We start from the raw sequence: 24,749 nt of genomic DNA, 5'->3' as shown, positions 1-24,749 counted from the left end.
CACCATTGTATTAGGTGTCTTAATTCAGTTAGGGCAGTTCCCACTGTCAAATCTGATTTACATAAAATAGCAATCACAGCAGTCTTCAAGGATGCTGGGACTCTCTTCACAAATTTGTTCCTCATAGTTCTGGTAAAAGGTGTGTCCTCTGGGCATTCCATGTGCGGATCCATGGGTTTAACCTGATAAATCCATTCTAGCATGCCAATTTCCCCACACCTTTGGATACCTTCTTCTACAATGTACCAAGGCAGGTCTGGTAGTTCAACTTGATTTCGTGTAGGCCACTGTGTAATCCATGTCTTTGCAACACAACCAAATAAACTATTAGATCCTTTCCTAACTTCTTGAGCTGAAACAATGAATGAAGACTCTGTGCTTTGTGGACCCATATCAATAAACTCAGACTCATCCACCTTTATGTTCCTTGTACTATTATCCCATACCTGTAATAGCCACTCCCACACATATTCCCTGAGTTTCTGTTTGTACATATTAGAAAAGTCAAGCAGTTCTTGTCTTTTGTCAAGAACTTGTCTCTTGTCAAGAGTTTAGCGTACCTCTCCCTGGGTCACACTTTGTACTTCACCTTTTGGGGCTCTTTGGGACTTAAGTCTAGTTATAGGTCTAGAAGCCAGAATCAGTAGTGTGGCATTGTTTTGAGAACAACCAGCATTGTCTTGTAAAGCATCTGCCTCAGGCAATGCCCCAGGCAATGACTCAGGCAAGGGCTCCTTAGCGACAACTGGGCAAGGGCTAATCTCACTAGATGGAAGTGGAGGGGCAAATAGTTTTTCTGGGCAGGGTGGTGTAGCAGACAAACATGAAGCAATCTCTTCAGATGGGAGTAGTTCTGTTGAGAGGAGTAATTCAATGGAATTTAGGGGTTCCCTGTCTCCAGCTTCCTGATTATCTGCCCATATGTCCCCATCCCAAGTTTCAGGATCTGATTTCTTCCCCATTGATGCCCTCACTTTAACTTCAAACACCCCTCGAAGTTGGCAATTGAGCTGGTATTGTAATTCAATCACTCTTACAATAAGACTCTGAGTTTGGTTTTCGACAATATCAGCTCCGTTACTACCAGAAATAAGGCTTTCTTTTCAAAGCACAAGAGGAAACTTTGAGGTCATTTATGCGGCACTTGAGCTTTGACTCTGAAGCTCTGAGTGCATCTCTTTCTTTCACCAGTTTGTAGGAGAACAGGACCAACCAACCAGCTTTCTTATACTTCTTCTCATTATGACAAAATTGTAGAAAAGTATCTTATATGCTATCACCCAGAGCCTCACCTTTCACCAATACCTGATCTATTGGTGATGATATTTTGCATATTTGAATTGCCACCTCATGCCATGGATTAGCAGGGTCCTCTTTACTGCTGGAAGCAGAGTCATTAACATCTTTAAGACTAACCAGACTTGAGAAACAACTTAGAAAACTCATCCTTAACAATTTTGTCTCTCTCTTTTTTTTTTTAGGACCACTCTCAGTACCAAATGTCTCAGGCTGGGTTCTGTAGAGAAGCAAAACCAGTAAAGCATATAAATATATATATATATATGAAGAGATTTATATCAAAGAAACAGCTCATGCAATTGTAGATGGTGAAATGTTCCAAGTCTGTGGTTCAGCCACAGGGACTGGCAAACCCTAGATCAACAAGTCAGAGAGCAGAGCTCTTGCTCACAGGCTGTGAAGGTCAACGAATCCCAAGATCACAGGCAAGACCACAAGGCTTCTCCTGATTCTCATAGCTGCAGGGGCCAGTGAACCCAAGATCAGTAGGTCAGAGAACAGGACTCTTTCCCACAGGCCATGAAGATTGAAGAATTCCAGGATGGGCAGGTAAGCTGCTAGCTCAAGTCCTAAGAACCAGAGGTTAGACAAACAAGAGGCAGCTGCAGGATCCAGAAAGGGCAAAAGCCAGAACGTCCACTTATATTCAGATGCAGGCTACATATCCAAGGAAACTCTCTTTCAGCTGATTGGCAACTCACAGCAGATCCCATCATGGGGGTGATCATATATAAGAATAATGGCTCAGCCAAGTTGACACACAATCTTAACCATCACATTATTTTATGCATGTTTTGACTTTAGTAATTTTAGTCTGGAATCCACACTTTTTAAAATGTGAGAAGAAAATATGCTTCCTGAACTATAAAGGAGGTGATCTACTACATCAAATGAATGGGGTCAGACATTCTACACCAGGCAGAGATAAGGAAGCTTCTTGCACAAAATGGCATCTTCCAGAGAGGACAATTAAGCAAATGTTCCCTTTCTGGAACCGTGATGGATATGTTAACAAAAAGAAACTCTTTTCTCTGGACCAACTAAACACTCTGAAAGGGCACAGGGCTTGGTGATTTGAGTATGGGCCAACAGCGCCAATGGAGAAAAGATCTGGAGATCTGCTCCCATAAAGATGACACCCTAGGTAAATATATGGGGCCGTTCTACTCTGACGTATAAGGTCGGTATGTGTCAGAATCAACTTGACATCACAGAGCAGTAGCAAGGAGCTCACTACTGGATTAAAGAGACCACATCTGGCACTTTTGGAGATCAACAGTCTTCAAAATAGGAAATTTTATTTTTTTTACCTCATGGATGTTAAGAAACCAAACTATATTATAGAGTTGCTATGAGTTGGACTCGACTCAATGATATTGAGTTTGGATTTCTTGGTTTGTAGTATTCAAAGAAAACTCAGAAGAGTTTAGCAAGAAGATTTTATAAAAGAAAGCAATCTAATTTACAATTTAGATATAAAAATTAAATAGGCTTACATAGTCCTACTGAATTTATTAAATTATCTTTCACCTGTGGGCCACAATGTACATTTCACTAAAGGATTATGCATTTGCTCTAAGATGAAATTATTCCAAGAGACTGAAATCCCCTGATCACTTGTGACAGCATTACATCCCCATTAAGTATTTTGTTGTTGCTTATTATACATATGTCCCAGTTTTTCTGTGCTCTCTGTTCACTTTTTTAAATTATCTTTTTGTATTATCCTCTACCTCAGGGCAATCCAAAACTCCAGTCTTTTCCATGGCTTCATCCTCAAGTCTTTGATATCATTAGCTTGCCCAAAACATTTGGACTCTGAAGTCTGACAGCCTGGGCTGAAGTCTCACTTCCATCACTTACTAGTTGTGCCAGTTAGGTCCAAGTACTTACTTTTTCTGAGCAACTGAATCTATATATGAAATTGGAAAAATAATTATATCCTCATCATTATTTTTTGCAGGGATTTATTGAGTTAATATATACACAGTTCTTAGAATGAATAGTTACCAGCCCATGGAGAATGTCCAATAAGTGTTTCCTGTTAGCATAAATGTATGTTACTGTATTATTTAGGGCAGTATCATCCAAAACTGCAACTTTAACAATCAACTCTGAACTGACAAATATATGAGCATTTAGTGCAAAATTACTTTTTGCTTGACATCTGTATATCCAGATCTATATATCTCCAGAATGAAGGTTAGAAATTTTTTGCATATCCTGTAGGTACCTCATATTTAACCTCCCCAACAGAGAATACATTTTTTATTCCTTGAATCATGTTCTTCTCCTGCATTTTCAATCTTAATGAATAGAAGGACCATTGCTGCAATTGTCTTATTAAACCCTTAATGATCCTTGAATCTTTTCTCTATTTCACCATCATCACTATAATTAGTCAAAAAATTGTGAGAATCTACTATTAAAAAAAAAAAACCCCCCCTTTTTTTTTTTCACTATCAAGGTCCTTCTGGTCTTTCTCCTTCTCACCTAGATTTTTGGAAGAGCTTTCTGAGTTGTCCCAGGAACCAAAATCTCCAATTTTAAACAAACTCCAGATTTGTAATATTTACAGATTTGGGTGGTATAAATACTCCCACCATGGCTGATTTCAAGATGCTAGAGGTTTAACAACAAGCTTCCATGATTCTGGAATATTTAACAATGAGCTCTCTATATTCTCCAAATGAGGAGACTCCAGCTTACCACTACACCTGTTTCATCTTTCTACCTCTAAACCTACTCTCTCTCTAATGCATGTCTGCAGTTGGTTGCTAGGACATATTTTTTCTAAAATGTCAAATAATCAGGCATGACATTTGTAATGGTTAAGGTTGAGTGTCAACTTGGCTGGGTCATGATTCTCAGTGATTTGATAGCTGTATGATGGTGTGATCACTTTCATGATGATATTTGATATTATGTGATCACTTCCATGATTGGATCTGCTGTGAATAGCCAATCAGTTGAAAGGGAGTTTCCTTGGGAGTGTGTCCTGCATTGCATATAAGTGGATATTCTGGCAAGTCCTGTGGGCTTTTGCTCATTCTGGATCCTGCAGCTGGCAGGATCATCTGATCTCCAGTTCTTGAAACTTGAGCTAGCAACTTACCTTCGGTCTTGCCTGTCAATCTTTGGGATTAGTTGATCTTCACAGCCTTTGAACAAGAGCCCTACTCTCAAAACTACCAATTTTGGGCTTGCCAGTCCCTATGGCTAAGTGAATCAGGAAAAACCTTAACCATGGACTTGGGATATTCCAGCCTCTACAACTGTGTGAGCCATTTTCTTGATATAAATCTCTCTCTCTCTATATATTTTTTATGCTTTACAGGTTTTGCTTCTCTAGAGAACCCAGACAAAGACAGCATTCTTCTGCAGAAAATCTTTCAATTTGTTACCACTTCTAAGGAAAAACTGTACTCTCTGGCACATTTTTTACCCTCCTGCCCCATCTTTCCATAATGTTCCACATCTACCTCATTTCAGTTGTAGGGAACTCATTATGATCTTTTACTTTTTTTTTTTTTTGTATTTTCTGTCCAGAATTCTTTCCAATGTATTTACCTTGGTAAGAAAAATAGTACCTACCTTAGATTGATTTCTCATGATGTCCTAGGCACTGAGACAAGTAATATGTATATATTATTCCATTCAACTTTTAAATCAAACCTCTAAGAGGTAAAGACTTTCCTATTTTAGAGAGAAATAATAAAGCAAGTAAGTGTTAGAGCTAGGAATCAAAGCAGGTATGTCTTATTCTAAAGTCTCTTGAGCACTATGTGAAATTACTTCAGTACTTTACTAATTTTTACAAATATTTTACTACTGATAGTATCATACCCTTTTAAAAATCTGTGTTTATAAATCTATAGGTCGTTTGCTCAATATCTTCTTAAAAATTCTCCCACTTAAAAACGAGTACAAGGGCACTGTTTCTATTTTTCCTGCCACCTGTTGAGTGTATGTACAATAAATCAGGAATTTGGTGTTCCCAAAGCCTAAACCAAATTATTTGCCTCTTTGGCCAACTAACGTTCCTCTACCCAGTTCTCACCTTGATGAAACTATGAATCCCACACATCAGTTTCAGCTTGTATTCAATTGTTCTTAGTTGAAAGCAAAAGAATTGAAGTGTATCTCTTTCCTCACTTTTGATGTTCTGCCATTTTCCATCCCCCACTACATCCATCTTTCCTGTATTATCCTGTATTTCATAGATTGTGTTCTTCTTATTCACTGTTTTCTGCAACAGAAAACTAATGTCCAGTTTCTGGATAACCCTCATGAGAGAGTAAGTACAAGATTTAAGAAAGTAATTACAAATACAGAAGTACACAGAGCTGGGAACAGGTCATCTCAGAGCTCCTTCCTTTTATTTAAACTGTTTTGTAGCATTTCCTGTTCTATACGTTTTAATGCCTGACATTTCTGGAACAGTGTATTATCTTCTGTTTTCACCTGCTTCCATCTCCAAAGAAGCTGACATTGGCTTAAAGTATCTGGGTGTAGAAGAATCAGAAATTCTTGGTGGACATCTTCGCTCCTGTGCCTAAGCAGAAATGAATGGACATATGCAACTATTGTTCAATATTTAGAAGATTATGAGAAATCTGTATACAATTAAGTTTCTAATAACTCACTAATTCTTTTCAGTTTACTCACTGTAATCCAATTTCTTGTCTCTATGGATCTAGGTCCCTCAGCTCACACTCCATAATGTTTCACCCATTGAAGCCATTGCTTATCAATTTTATGATTGTGTTTATAAGCATGGTCTCTTCAAGAGTGTGTCCAAAATGTAAAGCAGGTAAAATAAAAAGCTATCCTAGAAGACAGTTACAGGAGTTTTGAAGCAGTCATTCATACAAGATGTCAGTTGAGTTTATGTAAATTTGTAGTTTTTTTTTTAATTTAACGTGGTACCCTAACTTGTATCCTGAATTTGGACATGGACATATCAGTAACGTTGTCTGTGTGTGCCTTTATTTATTTGTCTATTTTTGTAACTGAGGGGATTAGGTTACCTTAACTTCCAATATCATGCAATTTCATATTTCTCAATTCAATAATCTATTCATGAATAAGATTAATCATGAATAAGAGAATAATCTCTTCATGAATAAGTGAATAAATGAATCAATTAGAGGAAACAGCACTGAATGCTTAGATCACATCCCTAACTGTTCAATGTATTTTTATTCCTGGAAGACCAACCAATCCATTAATTGCTGTGATAACATTTACATACAGACTTCAAGCTTGGTAGGTCAATCAATTATTCAAAGTAAATTTATCATAACTTAGCGTGAAATTATTGTTTATTTGGTTTGGGTAGAACTCAAAGAGATAAAATCATTGGCAAATGCCAAGGTGTTAGTGAATATTTTAAAAAAGAATTTCATTTCCAGTATTTAGTCAGTAGGCAATGCTATTTTTGGCAAGTCTGGACACTTAATTTTAGATATTGGCAGAGAAAATTTAAAAAATAATTCTTCAGAATTACCTTAAGTAACATAAACAACCCATAGAGTAATGTTCCTGATGCTTGCTTTTGAAAATTATTGATTTTGGGAGTTTCTGTTGCTCTTTTGATTATTCTGTTTGGGACCTCAAGCCTTTGATCAGGACCAGTTTCATATACAGATGATGTTTCATTTATCTCCAATATTTCTTTGAATTCAACATAATCTGCTAAGGCAATTGACCCTCCTTGGGGTGAACTTCTCCTTTAGGTTGGTGTTGAAAACCTTTAACTGGAAGAATTTATTCTCTGTAGCCACTGTAGCGAAACATCATGTTTTACCCGTTGTCGGAGACTCATATTCAAATGGCTCTGTTGTTTTCAGTACCAGCACTAGCTCTGGGCCCTTTTGGAGAACATTTTTTTCTGGTAGCTGTTTGACAACAGGCCTGTTGTATTTGATTCTGTATTTGAGAGACACAGGAAAATAAGCTTAGAAATTTGAGCAGGAAATACATAGTCATTTTCCAATAAGAGAAACCTCAGTGCCAGCACTGGGCCTCAAAAACCTTCACAGATATTTGCAACTAGGGCTAGGCTGGAGAGAGGTTGCTTGGCAGAAAGGTAATGATAATGCACTGGTATAATTTAGCCAGAGGGATTAAGGTAGAAGATAACAGGCACAGAAATTAGAACACCCTCGTTTAAACAGAATGATCTTTCAGAAGTAAACTGTAATCTTCAGTTACAGAAACAGAGAGTGATAGATGATGATAACATTGTCCTGAACTGACTTATGTGACAGGTTAGAATAAAATATAAATTGAAATATATCCTGTAATAATTTAAATAGCCAAAGAAAATTAAAATAGTGAAAATCTTGAGTAGTACTGAAAATGAAAGTTGACCACCAAAAACACAAAACCACAAAAGTCAAAGGTTATCATTACTATGCCTAGGGATATTTTGGAAATACAGTCCTGGTATGTTAAATTAATAAAACAGGTGATAGAATATTGATCATTGTATGAAACCACTTTGGGGAAATTATAAATCTACTTATGAAGAGTAATATCAAAAAGACTATGGAGAAAAATTGGTAATATCTGGGTGGCAGAGTTTCAAGAAATTGAAAGCTAACATTTTTTCTTGATTTGTTGGTTATAAACATTTTTCTAGTCTTAAAATAATTGTGTTACTAACAATGCAGAAGAGAAACTGGTTAACTGGAAGTTCCTAAAAATCAAACACCTATGCTCATCCAAAGACTTCACCAAAAGAGCAAAAATATTACCTACGGATTGGGAAAAAGTTTTTAGCTATGACATTTCTGATCAGAGTCTGATCTCTAAAATCTTCACGAGACTGCAAAAACTCAACACAAAAAGACAAATAACCCAATTAAAAAATGGGCAAAGGATATGAACAGACACTTCACTAAAGAAGACATTCAGGTAGCTAACAGATACATGAGAAAATGTTCATGATCATTGGCCATTAGGGAAAAGCAAATCAAAACTACAATGAGATTCCTCTCACTCCAACAAGGCTGACATTAATTCAAAAAACACAAAATAATAAATGCTGGAGAGGTTGTGGAGAGACTTGAACACTTATACACTGCTGGTGGGGATATAAAATGGTACAACCACTTTGGAAATCAATTTGGCGGTTCCTTAAAAAGCTTGAAATAGAACTACCATACAGTCCAGCAACCCCCCTTCCTTGCAATATATCTTAGAGAAATAAGAGCTTTTGTACTAACAGATATATGCACATCCATGTTCACTGCAGCACTGTTTACAATAGCAAAAAGATGGAAGCAACCAAGGTGCCCATCAATGGATGAATGGATAAATAAATTATGGTATATTCACACAATGGAATACTACGCATTGATAAAGAATGGTGATGAATCTGTGAAACATTTCATGACATGGAGGAATCTGGAAGGCTTTACACTGAGTGAAATTAATCAGTTGCAAAAGGAGAAATATTGTATGAGACCACTATTATAAGAACTCGAAAAATAGTTTAAACAGAGAAGAAAATATTCCCTGATGGTTACGAGAGCAGGGAGGGAGGGAGGGAGGGAGAGGAGTTTTCACTAATTAGATAGTAGACAAGAACTATTTTAGGTGAAGGGAAAGACGACACAGAATACAGGCTAGGCCAGCACAACTGGTCTAAACCAAAAGCAAAGAAGTTTCCTGAATAAATTGAATGCTTCGAAGGCCAGCGTATCAGGGGCGGGAGTTTGGGGACCATGGTTTCAGGAGACTTTTAAGTCAATCGGGATAATAAAATCTATTAAGAAAACATTCTGCATCCCCCTTTGGACAGTGGCATCTGGGGTCTTAAATGCTAGCAAGTGGCCATCTAAGATACATCCATTTTTCTCAGCCCACCTGGAGCAAAGCAGAATGAAGAATACCAAAGACACGAGGTAATTATGAGCCCAAGAGACAGAAAAGGCCACTTAAACTAGAGACTACATCAGCCTGAGACCAGAAGAACTAGATGGTGCCTGGCTACAACTGATGACTGCCCTGACAGGGAACACAACAGAGAACCCCTGAGGGAGCAGGAGAGCAGTGGGATGCAGACCCCACATTCTCATAAAAAGACCAGACTTAATGGTCTGACTGAGACTAGAAGGACCACAAAGGTCACATTACCCAGACCCTCTGTTAGCCTAAGACAGGAACCATTCCCAAAGCCAACTCTTCAGACAGGGATTGGACTGGACTATGGGATAGAAAATGATACTGATGAATAGTAAGCTTCTTGGATCAGGTAGACACATGAGACTACATGGGCAGCTCCTGTCTGGAGAAGAGGTAAGAGGGCAAAGGGGGTCAGAAGCTGGCCAAATGGACATGAAAATAGAGAGTGGAGGGAAGGGGTGTGCTGTCTCATTAGAGCGAGAGCAACTAGGAGTATATAGCGAGGTGTATATAAGTTTTTGTATAAGAGGCTGGCTTGGTTTGTAAACTTGCACTTAAAGCACAATAAAATTAAAAAAAAAAATCATGTTTCAGTGGTGTAGATAGAATGCAAACGAGAGAGAAAGAAAGAAAGACAGAGATGGGGGAGACAGAGATATTGTTTACAGTATTATGGTTTTCCTTTGGAGCCCTGGTGGCACAGTGGTTAAGTGTTTGGCTGCTAACCAAAAGGTTGGCAGTTGAAAGCCACCAGCTGCTCATTGGAAACCCTATAGGGCATTGTATTTTGTCCTGTAGGAGGGCTATGAGTCAGAATCAACTCAATGGCAACAAGTTTGATTTTGGTTTTTTGGTTTTCCTTCCAGGACACAAAATCTTTTTCATTCCGTGTGTAGTCAGAGAAAAAGAAGAAAAGAAAATCAAAACTTCTCCACGTGGTATAAGAATCATTTGAGTTTTCATGTGTTATTAGAATGAGAGAAATAGTAAAAGAGTAAAAGTCCACTATTGAGATCAGTCAAATCTAATAAGAATAAACAGAAATGGAAATATAAAATGCAGTCCTTTCCTTTCATCTTCAGTCATTGGTATATGGTCTTGTATGGTGTCTTAGTCATCTAGTGCTGCCGTAACAGAAATGCCACAAGTGGATGGCTTTAACAAAAAGAAATTTATTTCCTCACAGTAAAGTAGGCTAAAAGTCCAAATTCAAGGCGTCAGCTCCAAGGGAAGTCTTTCACTCTCTGTTGGCTCTGGAAGAAGGTCCTTGTCCTCAATCTTCCCAAAGGACATGCTTTGCTGCTGGTGATGCTTTCTTGGTGGTATGAGGTCATCAACTCTCTGCTTGCTTCCCTTTCCTTTAATCTCTTGAGACATAAAAGGTGGTACAGGCCACACCCCAGGGAAACTCCCTTTACCGTGGATCAGGGAGGTGACCCCAGTGAGGGTGGTGTTACAATCCCACCCTAATCCTCTCAGCATAAGACTATAATCACAAAATGGAAGAAAACCACACAGTACTGGGAATCATGGCCTAACCAAGTTGATATACACACTTTTGGGGGGACATAATTCAATCCATGGCATATGGTCTTCCTTCTACCTATATTTTTCCAACTCCTCAGCTCCTTTCCCTCTTCCATCTCCTTTTTTACTTTGTTTTTGCATTCTTTGAGCCTCCCTATTGATAAAAAAAAAAAAAAAAAATTGATATCACTTCCTTTACTGGATTTAACAATCTGAATTTTATCCTTAATTATGCTGACTATTATTATAGTACTTAGTTTTCATTATTGCAGTAAGTAAATATATTTATTGAGAGTCTCTTGTGAGGCAGGCAAAAAACTAGGCACTAGGTTACATTGGTTCACAAGGTCAACAGGGTTCCCCCACTCTCGGAGCTCGTAGTCAAGAGGGGTAAACAAGCATTCACTAACTACGGTTGTTATAAGTGTTAAAAAGTAAAATATAAGGTGCTTCCAAATTGAACACCATGAAGTTTTCACATAGTCTGCATGGGGTCTCAGGAAGAACTCCCTCTAGAAGGATATCAATATTGGGATCCAAAGGGTCGATAGGTTTTGTCAAATCAAGAAATTTCCAGTTAAGAGGCACATGGTATTTAAAACTCTGAAAAAGAAATGAGTATGGTGTGTTTAAGAAACGATAATGGATTAGTGAGCAAAGGGATCAAGTATGACACAGATTGGAGCAGTTGTTAATGGTCACTCTGCTGTCTTCCCCTGCACTGGCGTGAATGCTGCACCTCTCTGGCTCTCCTCCTGGGACAACACAAAAGAGAAGACTTTCTGAGATTCGAAATAGTGCCAACTTCATCAAGTGTCCATTGTAACAACAAAAGATTAAAAGGTAGTGAATTCTCAGTATATGCATTTGGTTTATTAACTAATTATTGGACTTATTTTTAGGTAAAACATGAGATTAGAATTTTGAGGTTCGAGTCCTGATTTTTGGTTGTAGAAAATGGAGGAAAAGAGGAGCAGGAAGAAAGTACCTCAGTTAAAGAAGTGAAGGATGGAGTTGGTGATGAGATTTGAGGAGGTGGGGAGTGACCCACGGTTGCCGATGAGCTGGCTCCTGAAGGACAGGGAGGCTGACTCTGCTCCTGGGAAACCTTCTTCTTTTTGGCTACAGGCTTCTCCTTGGCTGTATTTTTTTTTTTCTGAAAATAGATTTTTTTTAACACTAATGGTTTTCAGTATCAAAATGAAGCACAGCATATTTTTATTATTTTGCAGTAGGTTCTATCTGAAGGGATGTCATGGCAACTCCAGGAATTTCCATTCTATAACCTGAAGAGATGTCCAGTAGGTAAGAGGTGGGCATGAGTGCTTGCTTAAACAAAGGGAAAGTTTCCTTTAACAAACATATTACTCCTCTAATCACCTCTGCGGTAGAATGGGGAGGGCACTGGAATTAAAAGGATCAAGGTTTGTGTCATGGATTGAATTGTGCCCCCAAAAAATATCTGTCAGCTGAGCTGGGTCATGAATCTCAGTATTGTGTGATTGTCCACCACTGTATATGATTTTCCTATATGTTGTAAATCTTATCACTGATGTAATAAAATGGATTAGTGGCAGTTGTATTGATGAGGTCTAGAAGATTAGGTAGTGTTTTAAGCCAATCTCTTTTGAGATACAAAAGAGAGAAGCAAGCAGAGAGACATGGGGACCTCATACCACCAAGAAAGTAGTGGTGGGAGACAGTGTCCTTTGGACCTGAAGTTCCTGCGCTGAGATGCTCCCAGATCAAGGAAGACTGATGACAAGGACATTCCTCCAGAGCCAACAGAGAAAGAAAGCCTTCCCCTGGAGCCGGCGCCCTGAATTCGGACTTCTAGCTTACTGGACTATGAGAGAATAAACTTCTCTTTGTTAAAGTCATCCACTTGTGGTATTTCTGTTATAGCAGCACTAGATGACTAAGACACATGGAAAAGATTTTTTCCAGTCTAATTGATAACCTATATTTATAATGGGATTACAATACCATAATCCTTTTGTTACTAGATTTTTTTCCCCTTAATTTTTTTTATGGCATGTTTTCACTATTGAAATGCATGCTCGCTAATGAGTGTGTTTAAATTTTAGGTTGATAATATGGATTTTGAGAAATATGATCTGGTAATACAAGCCACCAAGGAGGCGAGTAGCACTTTGGTGCCACTGATCTGTGGCGTGACAGTATGCCTATGAGATCTAGGTTGATAATTCAAAGCGCGCTCCTTTCCATTAGGCTACATGGGGAACCCCTCGTTTTCCCAGTGTGACACAGGAAAAAAAATAAACCTTTAACATCACACAAGAAAGCCATAATTATGCTTACAAGCCTTATCTCACAGAAATAAATGAAAAAAAGGCAAAAGTTTACAAAACTTAACACATCCAGGTAGCATCACCTAATAGAATGATCAACCCATACAACAATGAGTCTCCAACTGTGGCCTTCTCAGCTTCACGAGTTTCAAAAGGGACCCACCTTGACACTGAATGCATTAGAACCTTAATAAAGTCTTACCTCTGAGGTCCAGAGGCATAAAAAGTGGCTGGTATACAATTAAAACAATAGTAACAAAAGGGATAATTATGCCCCAGATATTTCCATCACATTCATTATAGTGCCTAGCTCATAGCCTAGCACAAAGGAGATGATCAGTAGTTACTCATTTTGATAAATACAAATTGTGTTGGAATATTAACAAAGAAGCAAGTACCTTAATGGAGAGAATGAGTGCAAGAGCCATCGTGGAAGTTTCTTCTGTGAGACTTCAAGCCTGTCCTTCCTCAGGCTTACCTGACCTTCTTTCATGGTGAATGTAGGCATTGCAGAACCTGCTGTTTCTTGCTTGCTGCTTTTCATTAAAATTATCTTTTCTTCAATATCCTTTGTAACTAATGCAGAAAAAGGAAGACACAATAAACCCAGAGGAGCTAGTCTAAGGAAGCTGAAGGAATTTCACCACTATTTCTTCCCAACTCCTGCTTGTGGATTAAGACATTGTTTGCCCACCTCTACTTCATTAGCAGAGTCTGGTTACGTGGTGACCAAAGAAGCAACATGGGCACATCTTATGTGTTTCCTTCACAGCCCTGTACAATGAACATGTTCATCCCATCCTCTAAACAATCATGCATGTCAGTCAAACTTTTTCCTGACCCTCTTATCCTATCTTGTCCTTTTAAAAATCTAGTTTTCTTGATACTGACTCATGGTTCATTTTCTACAGAAGATCTGCTTAAATCATGGAAACCAAATTATATGAAATATGGCCTGATTTGTGAAGTTAAAAGCTGGGGATATTGGCCTTTGATTTTTTCAAAAATGTTCTGTTTAAGCCTAGTGATTTCACAGGTAGGTAAGTTTCACCTCATGTATGTTACTAGAGAGTATAATAATGATGGAGTAAATAGTCTCAATAGAGAGCAAGTGCAGTAATTGCTTAACTGTAAATACATTTTAAAGAAAGCATAACTTTTGTAAATTTTGTCTTTCTCTAACTTTTCTAATGTACTGGTAATCTCAGCTTTTCTCATCAATTTACTCTGCCTTTTGTTCTTTACCTGAACCTCAAATAAACCCATTGCCATCGAGTTGATTCTGACTCAGCGACCCTATAGAACAGAGCAGAACTACCCCATAGGGTTTCTGAGGAGCGGCTGGTGGATTTGAATTGCCGACCTTTTGGTAGCAGCCAAGTTCTAAACCACTATGCCACCAAGACTCCCAAACCCCAAATACATCCTCCAAAATGCACCAACCCTCATTACAGGAAAGGGAAAGACATAATTTGTAAACCGTTTGGCTTCCTAGGTTCCACCATTACTGTGGCTACCGAGACTTAAGTTGGAAAAGGTATATCTCAGCTATGACAAAGGCAAGGTTCTATTCAAGGATCTGTGAGTGTAGGATTGGTTGGAGTGAGGGGAACTCTCCTATTACCTTTTAACTTTGCTCTTCTAAGCATTCTATAGGCAGCACCTTGGAACTTTTCTTCCATCAAGTCGGCAATCTTAGTTCTACCATATTTTTCCTCCATTTTTTTTGTCAATTGTAAATCACGGGCCAGGAAATTCTTAAGTATTTTAAAGGAATAATCATCGATATCATCCAATTCATTCAGTAGGACAATTTTCTTATATTCATTTCCCATCTTTCAAGTTACAGCTAAGTCTGAAAGAGAAAAACAACATGCTGTGTTGCACATTTATACAGAGTTTAAAGGACTGGATATGCCTGTGTGAGTGAGTAGTCAATGCCAATGTGTTGTGAATGGATATGTGTGACAAAGAGAAAATACAATCACCAAATCACCAGCTGTGTCACTGTGAAGTGGGTTGAGAACTGCTGCATTTAGAAGTTCTAAGAAATTCTTCCCTATTAATGATGATAGTTGAATTGGATCAGGGGTATATGTGGTGGAAACCAAAAAAAAACCAAACCAAACCCGTTGCCATCGAGGCAATTCTGATTCATAGTGATCCCATAGGGTTTCCAAGGAGTGGCTGGTAGATTTGAACTGCTGACTTTTGGTAAACAGACAAACACTTAACCATTGCACCACCAGGCTTTGTGTGATGGAAGGACTGAAAATAGTTGTTTAATTTAGATTGTGGATTATGTAATGTCAAAATCTCTGGTTCCTCTCCTCATTCTTTATTAAGGCTGAAGCCTGGCCTTTAGTGTCTGCTTAGTGATCCCCCATTATGACTGAAATGGCCTACGTGCAAAATGGGTGCAGCCTCTAGCTTTACAGGAAAATGCATCTGCCACAGTATGGCAGTTCCATGCTGGAGAGCCTACCCTAGTCCACTTGGCTTTTCCCTAACCAGCTCTTATTAACATCCTCTCTCCCAGAAGCTCAGGGCATGTCCTTTGTGGCATATGTACTTATATCAATGCCACTTTGCTAGACTTCTACTTGCTCTCTAGTGCAGAATTGCAGCATTTATTTTGGGGGCTTTGATTATTTTTTACAGTCACTTACTTTACTCCTTCTAGTCTTACTTTCACTAAATAGTACATTCCAGGCAACCAATTATCTTTCTAGAAACCCATGGCTCTATCTGTCTTAAATCCTTTAATAATTTCCTACTTTCTTTAGGAAAAAATTTTTGTCTTTTATTGTGTAGTATGGATTGAATTGTGTCACCAAAATATATGTGTCAACTTGGCTAGGCCATGATTCCCAGTATTGTGTGGTTGTCCACCATTTTGTGATCTGATGTGATTATCCTAGTGCTGTAAATCCTAACCTCTATGACGTTAATGAGACAGGATTAGAGGCAGTTATGTTAATGAGGTAGGAGCAATCCACAGGATTAGGTTGTATCTTGAGTCAATCTCTTTTGAGATACAAAAGAGAGAAACAGGCATAGGGAAGAGGAATCTCAGAACCACTAAGCAAGAAAAGCCAGGAGGGGAACATGTCCTTTGGATCCAGCGTCCCTGTGCTGAGAAGCTCCTAGACCAGGGGAAGATTGATGACAAGGACCTTCACCCAGAACAGACAGAAAGAGAAAGCCCTTCCCTGGAATTGACATCCTGAATTTGAACTTCTAGCCTCCTAGACTGAGTGAGAGAGAATAAATTTCTGTTTGTAAAAGCTACCCACTTGTATTTCTGTTATAGCAGTACCAGATAACTAAGACATGATGGTTTAGAAGTCCTTGAATAATCTTTTTCTTTATTACTTCCCTCGCTTTTCTATTTCATGTATCTTAAGCTATAGAAATAACAGAACATATTGCTTTTATAGTCCTCCTGGCTTTGCTAATGCCCTTCAATATTGCCTGGAAAACCATCCCCACCTTTCTTCCTCTGATTAGCTTGCATACAGCCTTCAAGACTTAGCTGATTCTTTGTCTTCTGCATGGTGCAAACACTTAAAGCCCTCAGCTTCTAATCAAAAGGTGAGGTTTGAGTTTACTCAGAGGCTCCTTGGAAGAAAGGCCTGGAGATCTACTTCCAAAAAATTAATCAATGAAAACATTGTAGCATAGTTCTACTCTGATATACAAGGGGTTGCCATGAGTTGGAGTCAACTCAATGGCAACAGTTGTTTCTTTCTTTCTCCTTTTGGTCTTTGGAAGCTTCCATATTGGACTGTCATTCCTTGGGGTCTCTTCAGCATCTGTATACTCCGCTGATGACACCACTCAGTATGGATTCCAATATTCTGTTTTAATTCATGAGCTCTTTTCATTTAGGGACCATGTCTTTGGGTAACTTTTATACAATTTGTATGGTCAAATTCCTGTTTGGTTGAATTGGTTTCTTGCTGAGGGCAAATGAATGACATCAGATGGAACAGACCCATAGAGTGAAGGAAAAACCCACACCAAGACTCTGAGAACTTTCTGAGATGAAAATGTGATGACATACAAAGATTTAAGAATGAGATCAAAACTGATTCTCAATAGCAAAACTGACTCCAGAGATAGCATAGAATAATGTTTATATAATACTTGTCCAAAAATTCCATTGGTAATTCCAAAACACTATAAAAATGAAATATGTTTTGAGGGGAAGGGGCTGAGGAGTGTGGCAACAAAATATATTTACAAAATAAAACTTGATGGAAAGTGATACGTAGCCATTTATAATCTCTATTCAGTCTACATTAGTGTGAATAGTCAAATAATTTGCTGCAGAAATAGTAATGCATTTGGTTTTGGAGTGCTGATGCTACCTCCATTTGGTCACTTATGCAATAGTGATGATAGAGTGTGTACATTAAGTAGCCATTTTACCAGTTGTGGCCTAATCGATTCTGACTCATGGTGCCCAGTGTGTGTCAGAGTAGAACTGTGCTCCACAGGGTTTTCAATGGCTGTGATCTTTCAAAAGTTGATCACCATTTCTTTCTTCTGAGGCATCTCTGGACGGGTTCAAACCACCAAACTTTGGCGTGTAGCCAAGTGCTTAAGTCTTTGCACCACCAGGGACTCCCAAGTAGACTTTCTAAAACCAAAAAAATGAATTCCAAACATATCTTGTCCAAGGGTTTCAGAAGAGGTTCTCTGACCCGATATTCAGATAATTTTTTGAAACTAAAATTTTATACCTAGTGAAATGTTATTTAAATGTTAAGAACCAAAAACTAAACCTGTTGCCATAGAGTCAATTCTGACTCATAGCAACCCTATATGACAGAGTAGAACTGCCCCATAGGGTTTCCAAGGAGCAGCTGTTGCATTTGAACTGCGACCTTTTTGTTAGCAGGAGAGCTCTTAAGCACTGTATCGCTAGGGCTCCATTTAAACGTTACAGCTTAAAAAAATTATTCTCTGAGAGTCAAAGATTCTGAAATTTTGCACTACTAAGACCATGCCCACAACTATTTGGGAAGAACTATTCAATAAGAAAATGAATAAAGCCAAACAACACTGAAGGCCAAAAAGGGAAATGAGTGAACAAATATTAAGTTTCTCAGCGTCTTAAAAATAAATAGCCAGAATAAAAGACGGAAAGCAGAAAGTCTATCAACAGAGTGAGGTGCAGGGAGGGGGACAAGAGGATAGGAAAGTTGGGTAAAGCATTTGCCTTTAAGGGAAGGATAGATACAAAAAATGTTTTTATCTTGACAAAAAAGGAAAATGGAGCATAGAATAAACGTGACAAATTGAAACAATATATGATGGCAGAAACAAGTTAAAATAAATCCCCAGAAAGACACATTCTAGTGATACTGAAGATATTACAAATAAAGTGAAAACTCTGTAAACAGCAAAGGAGAGAGAATTATCTGGGTGACTACCTGTCCCACTGATACCTGGAGCAGGATTCATGGGGCTATAGGTTTCTCCTGACCCACATGTAAGTCAGCAGAATAGGAAAGTTCTAATGTTGGAATTCTTTTCAGCCACTGATATGTGTAACTTAAAAAAGCCGAGAAGGAGCACTTTGATACTGGTTCTTGTGGCTAAGATTACTCATTTACACAGAAGAGACTGTTAAGGTTATCTGACTAGTGAAATAGAGAGCTATGAAAATCGGTAGGTGGTGAGCGTTGTATCATAATATACGTAAATGGGCTAAACTCTCCAGCTAAGAAACAAAGTTTTTGAGTTTGGATTTAAAATAAAATCCAGCTAATGTTTTGTTGACAAAATACAAATAAATCATACATTCATTTAAGATTGGAAACAAAGTTGGAAAAAAATTACATTGTGTAAACTCTTAACTACATGAAAACAGGTTTAGCTATAATAAAACCAAAAAACCAAACCCGTTACCTTCTAATTGATTCTGATTCATAATGACACTATAAAGACCCTATAGGACTGAGTAGAACTGCCCCATAGGATTTCCAAGGAGCAGCTGGTGGATTCAAACTGCTGAACTTTTGGTTAACAGCTGAGCTCTTAACCACTGCACCACCAGGGTTCCTTAGCTATAATAGTATATTTTAAAGTAAACTTTTAGAAAAAGAGTATCAGTAGAGGTAGATTTTTCACTACATAATGATAAAATTTTCATTTTATGAAATTAATTGTGCCTTTACCTAATAAAATAAGTATTTATTATGTTATTATTTTATATTACTTTACATTACTCAATACACTACTCAGCAGGACAAGACTTAGTAAATATTACTCTCTCTACATATATATGTATATTTATATATACACAAATTATATATATTGTTTCGTCACTGTTGGGTGCCATTGAGTTGTTTCTGACTCATAGAGACCCTATCTACAACAGAATGGACCACTGCAGTTCCTGCATCATCCTCACAATCATTACTATGTCAGGGCTCATTGTTGCAGTCCTGGTGGCAGTCCATCCCTTTGAGGGTCTTCCTCTTTATCGCCGACCCTCTCCCTTTCCAAGTATGATGTCCTTCTCCAGGGACTGGTCCTGGTGATAACATGTCCAAAGTACATGATAACATATAACTCAGCTTTATATCCTGATTTATTTTTTCCTTAATATTTCATGATACTTCTCTCATGCCGCTTATCTTGTCTTTTACTCAGGTCCCATCACAACCACCAAGATTTCTCCTTACCCTCCAGCTGAAAAAACTAAAGCCTTCCTCTAAATATCAACTATTCTAATATACACACAGAGAATTAATTTTAAAACTACCTGTTGTCAAAATGGAAAGACCAAACACTGAAAAAAGAAAAACGTTTGGTAAATTAGAGGGTCAGTGAAAATGAGAGAAATTTTTCCAGAGGTGGATTGACACAGTGGTCCCAACAGTGGGCTCAGACATACAAATGATCATGAAGGTGGCACAGAACTCCGCAGTGCTTTGTTCTGTTACACAGAAGGTTTTCATGAGTCAGAGCTACTCAAGGGCAACTATCACTAAATAGTTAGAACGCAGTTTGCTTTGTTCAGCCTACACTTGTAGTGGGTTAAAGAACATCTGTTTTCTATGTAGAAAGGGTAAGGATTAGATAGAATCAAGCTACTGCAGTTTCCACTTCTCTGAAATACAGTTGATGCCAGTCCCTCTTCTCCCAGACAACTCCATAATTAATTCTCCCTCTGTGATTTTGTGGTTGTCAACTAGGTATGCAGATCTCTACAGAACATCTCATAGGACTCACCTCACTGGAGACTTCTTTCACAGTAATCTAGATCTCGAGATCTTCAGAAACACAGGAATCACGGTTTATCTTGTAAGAGAAGAAAGTGAAATCAGTAAGGCTCTCTAGAGACTGACTAAATAGGGTACTATAAATTTGTCAAAGGCTAGACAATATGTGACTTGAAAACTTAGTAGTTGATGTCCAAGTCACACCATGCTAACTCCTAAGAAGAAAGGAGTTATGTACTTAAGACACAATTTTGAGGCCCCACCTATCAATTTTCATAGCTTTCTGTTTCACCAGTCTGAGGAAACTGTAGTTTCCTGTCTGTGGATAAGTAATCTTAGCTACAAGGAAAAATAATAGCAAAGCGCTTCTTCTTTACTTTTTTTAGTTACAAATATCAGTGACCGAAAGGAGTTTCAACCTTGTAACTCTATTGGCCAGATGACATATGTGTATGTGGGTTAGGAGAAATTATAGCCCTTTGAATAAGCCTCAAGATATCAAAGGGGACAGGTGCGTTACCAGCCAAGTCTCCCTCCTTTCCAATTCACAGAGTGGCAGTGGCAGGAGATCTTAGAGAAGCATCTATGGCTATCAGTTCTTCCCCCCGCCCCCGCCAGTTCTTTTTATTTTATTATTGCTTTTCCTTATTGTGCTTTAAGTGAAAGTTTATAGTTCAAGTTAGTTTCCCAAACAAAAGTTCCTACACAAATCATTATGTGACACTAGTTGCTCTCCCTATAATGTGACAGCACACTCCTCCTTTCCACCCCAGGTTTCTTGTGTCCATTCAACCAGCTCCTGTTGCTTTCTGCCTTCTTGTCTCACCTCTGGACAGGAGCTGCCCATTTAGTCTCATGTATCTACTCGAGCTAAGAAGCATACTCTGCATGAGTATCGTTTTATGTCTTATCTTTCTCTGAAGAGTTGGCTTCAAGAATGGTTTCGGTTCTGGGCTAACAGAGAGTCTGGAGGCCATGTCTTCTGGGGTCCCTCCAGTCTCAGTCAGACCATTAAGTCTGGTCTTTTCACGTGAATTTGAGTTCTGCACTCCACTTTTCTTTTGCTCCATCAGGGACTGTCTGTTGTGTTCCCTGTCAGGGTGTTCATTGGTGATAACTGGGCACCATCTAGTTCATCTGGTCTGAGGCTGACAGAGTCTCTGGTTTATGTGGCCTTTTCTGTCTCTTGGGCTAATATTTTCCTTGTGTCTTTGGTGTTCTTCATTCTCCTTTGCTCCAGGTAAGTGGGGGCCAATTGATACATCTTAGATGGCCGCTCACTAGCTTTTAAGACCCCAGACATGGCTATCAGTTCTCAATTACCCTCCTGAGTAGAGGTGAATCTTGTATGAAATCACTTTTGGTATAAATATTTCCTGAAGCATTTACCCAGTTGTTAATAGTTGACAAAGCTGGGGCTTGACAGAGGCAAATGACCATTGCAAATATGTAAATCCTTTCTCAAATATCAAAAACAATTATACCCTGGCTGTCATCTTTACTATGACTAGGCGGCATTACTTTGATGATTAAATCTCGTGATCACTCTGGCCTTTCTGAGTTATGCATGGATAAAGTCAAGTGCAAGTGAGCTCCCATCATGACAGCATTGAAGACCATCAGATTCTGCAAGAGCTCTGAGCTTAAAGGAGAGCTGGGGTCTTATAAACTATCTTTTTCCTCAATGTGTATACGTATGTGTTTTAGGGACAGTGTTTGCACTCTACAGTACAATAAGCTTTGATATGTCAAATAAACTGTACCAGCAAGAAGACAGCATTGTGTTACCTCTCTAGCTGATCTGCAAGCAGGATGAGACCATGCCTGAAAAAGGGTCCCAAAAGACAGCTAATGTTGGTGCATGATCTGTGGTCATCTAAGAACTAAAACCAAACTCATTGCCATTGAGTCAATTCCAACTCATGGTGACCCCGTGTGTTACAGAATCGAACTGCTCCATGGGGTTTTCCTGGCTGTAATCTTTGCAGAAGCACATCACCAGGCCTTTCTTTTGTGGTGTCACTGGATGTATTCAAACTGTCAATCTTTAAATTATTAATTGAATGCAAACTATTCATGCCTCCCAGGGACCCTGCGGTCATCTAAAGAAAAAAGCAAATCATCTTAATCGAAACTAGGGTCACGGAGGAGAGAGTTGAGTCTTGATTTGGAAACTATCTAGATGACTCTATGAAGCAGGAGTAAGTCAGGGAGGCTCGACTGACCAAGTTGATGTAGGCATTCACTTTGAAATCAGTCACTAGGCCAATGAGACTCTCTGCTTTTCCTTCACAAGAAAATCAGTTTCATTGCTCAACCATTCTGCCACCTGGACCAGGAACATGATGCATTCAAGTTGTGTTTTTATTCTTAGGTGATTCCTATACTATTTCTAAAGTCTGTTAAAAAAAAAAAAGGGAGGTGGTCACTTGTTTCCTAAATGCTTTAAATGATTCTGTTTTCCTATGACAAAATGCCTATGTTAGTTTCTTACTGTCGCTCTAACAAATCACCTCTAAATTGGCGACCTAAACAACAGAAATTTATCCTCTCACAGTTGTGGAGGCCGTTCTCTAAAATCAGTACCACTGAGCCCAAATCAAGGTACCAGCAGAGTGACTCTCAGACTCTAGGGGAGAATCCAATCCTTACCTCTTCCAGCTTCCGGTGGCTGCCAGCATTCCCTGATTTGTGGCTGTGTCAGTCCAATTTTCAAAGCCAGCATCTTCAAATCTCTCTCTCCTCCATGTCCATATTGTCTGCTTTTCTTTGTGTATCAAATCTCCTTCTGTCTTTCTCTTGTAAGGATGCATAGAATGGCATTTAGGGACTGCCTAGATAATCCAGGATAATCTCTCCATTTTGAGATTCTTAATCACTGTTTTTCCATAAGGTAACATTCACAGATTCTGGGTATTAGAATATGGGTGTGTATTCATAATTATCAGCCTATCACCATCCACATTCCTAACCTCAGAAAAGAGAGAGAGAGAAAAAAAAAAACTTCCCTGGTCTGGGCCATGTCTACCGTTAACAGTTTTATCTCATATCCCTCTTCTCTCCATATTTACCACACTTTCTCTCACTGCAGACATGTCATCATTCTCAATTCTAGCTACAGCCTTGTAACATCATTTTCTGCCCTGTGTCTTCTTGAGGAATTCCTATTTATTTTTAAGCTGGTGGCACAGTGATAAACAGCTTAGCTCCTAGCCAAAAGGTCAGCATTTCAAATCCACCAGCCTTGGAAACCCCCATAGTGCAGTTCTACTCTAGCCTATAGGATCGCTATGAGTCAGAATCAACTCGATGGCAACGGGTTTGGGTTTTTAGAAGGTGTCTTTGCTGTAGCACAAATAAGCAGACCAAAGCTTGCATTCAAACCTGTGAGTGTGAGTTGTGGTGATCAAAAGTTTATACACTGTGATAAGGACTTTAGTAATCTGAGCCATCTTAACCAAAGACACCTTCAGCTATCTTTAAATACCATAACACATTCATTTTTATTACTAAAAATTAAAAGAACTACAGGATTAAGAAAAAAAAGTACATGATGAAAACTTTGAAAGAAATGACTACATTTCATTTCAAGTTACTAAAGAAAGAGAAGAAATGAAACACAAAAACAGTGAATTTAACTGTTAAGTGGTTTCATTTTTGAGCTAGGTTGCATTTTGTGCATGTCCGACTGTGTTTAGTTTAATCAGTATTTATTGATCACCTTAAAATACGTCAGAATGTTGGGGACACAAAGATGAGAAATAATACATTATTCCTCCTCTCAAGATTCAGGAACTAGATATTAATTGAACTTCTGATCTGGGCCAGGCTTTGATCTGGAACCTTTCTCAAAGTCCCCGATTCCTTCCAATAACTCGGTAAGGCTAACATGCATTAGTTAAGACACCATATGTCTCCAGTTGGGCTCTCTTCAGGGTATCTTAAAAAGAGCATTGTGGTCTGATGGCCCCTTGTCAGAAGAGGAGTTCAGCTCTTCGAAGATAACTGAGTTTGGGTCAGTTTCAGAAGTGTGTCTGACTGCGTTTAAGGAGCTTGGTCTGTGAGTAGCTGCAGGGCTTCTGAAGGGGCACTGTGACCCCACAGAGCTAAAGCTTGTTTGTGATTTTAGCCCTTTGTTGAACTCTTCAACGAACTGATACGCTTATGTATTAGACATGCAACTATGGTGCTGATAATTATAGCCATCAACAAGGTTAGGTTGTATTTGTTTGGCACTTACTACTTGCCAGCATAAACTACCTTACTTGATTTTCCCAACAAACTTGCTAGTAGATGTTATTAATATTTCCGGTTTTGCAAAGGATGCAGGGGTGGGGGAAGCTAGCTAATTTGCACTAATTTTGTAACTACTGATTTGTGGAATTGATTTCAAATCCCAGGTTTTCTGACTACATTTTCTATGACAATACTATTATTACCATCATTAAAAATTGCACTT

General features: G+C 38.6%; 1 protein-coding gene across 4 annotated transcripts in view; it reads right to left on the bottom strand.

The window, feature by feature from the left end:
- The window catches only part of LOC100661557 (myeloid cell nuclear differentiation antigen-like), a 58,864-nt gene extending 35,293 nt beyond the window's left edge, over nt 1-23,571 (bottom strand). Inside the window, exons 1-6 of one of the 4 annotated variants that reach the window (XM_064282777.1) lie at nt 20,301-20,570; nt 14,677-14,907; nt 13,451-13,628; nt 11,729-11,896; nt 5,360-5,548; nt 4,894-4,995 (exon numbers count right to left, since the gene is read on the bottom strand). In XM_064282777.1, the coding sequence (XP_064138847.1) occupies nt 4,969-4,995; nt 5,360-5,548; nt 11,729-11,896; nt 13,451-13,480 (414 nt within the window). In that variant the 5' untranslated portion in view covers nt 13,481-13,628; nt 14,677-14,907; nt 20,301-20,570 and the 3' untranslated portion in view covers nt 4,894-4,968. The other 3 variants (XR_010321568.1, XR_002786993.2, XR_002786990.2) reach the window with 3 other exon arrangements.
- Between the last annotated feature and the right edge of the window lie 1,178 nt (nt 23,572-24,749).

This window comes from Loxodonta africana, chromosome 3, assembly GCF_030014295.1.
Source record: "Loxodonta africana isolate mLoxAfr1 chromosome 3, mLoxAfr1.hap2, whole genome shotgun sequence".
Lineage (NCBI taxonomy): Eukaryota > Metazoa > Chordata > Mammalia > Proboscidea > Elephantidae > Loxodonta > Loxodonta africana.
Note: the sequence above shows the minus strand (reverse complement) of the source record. Positions and strands in the feature narration are given on the sequence as shown.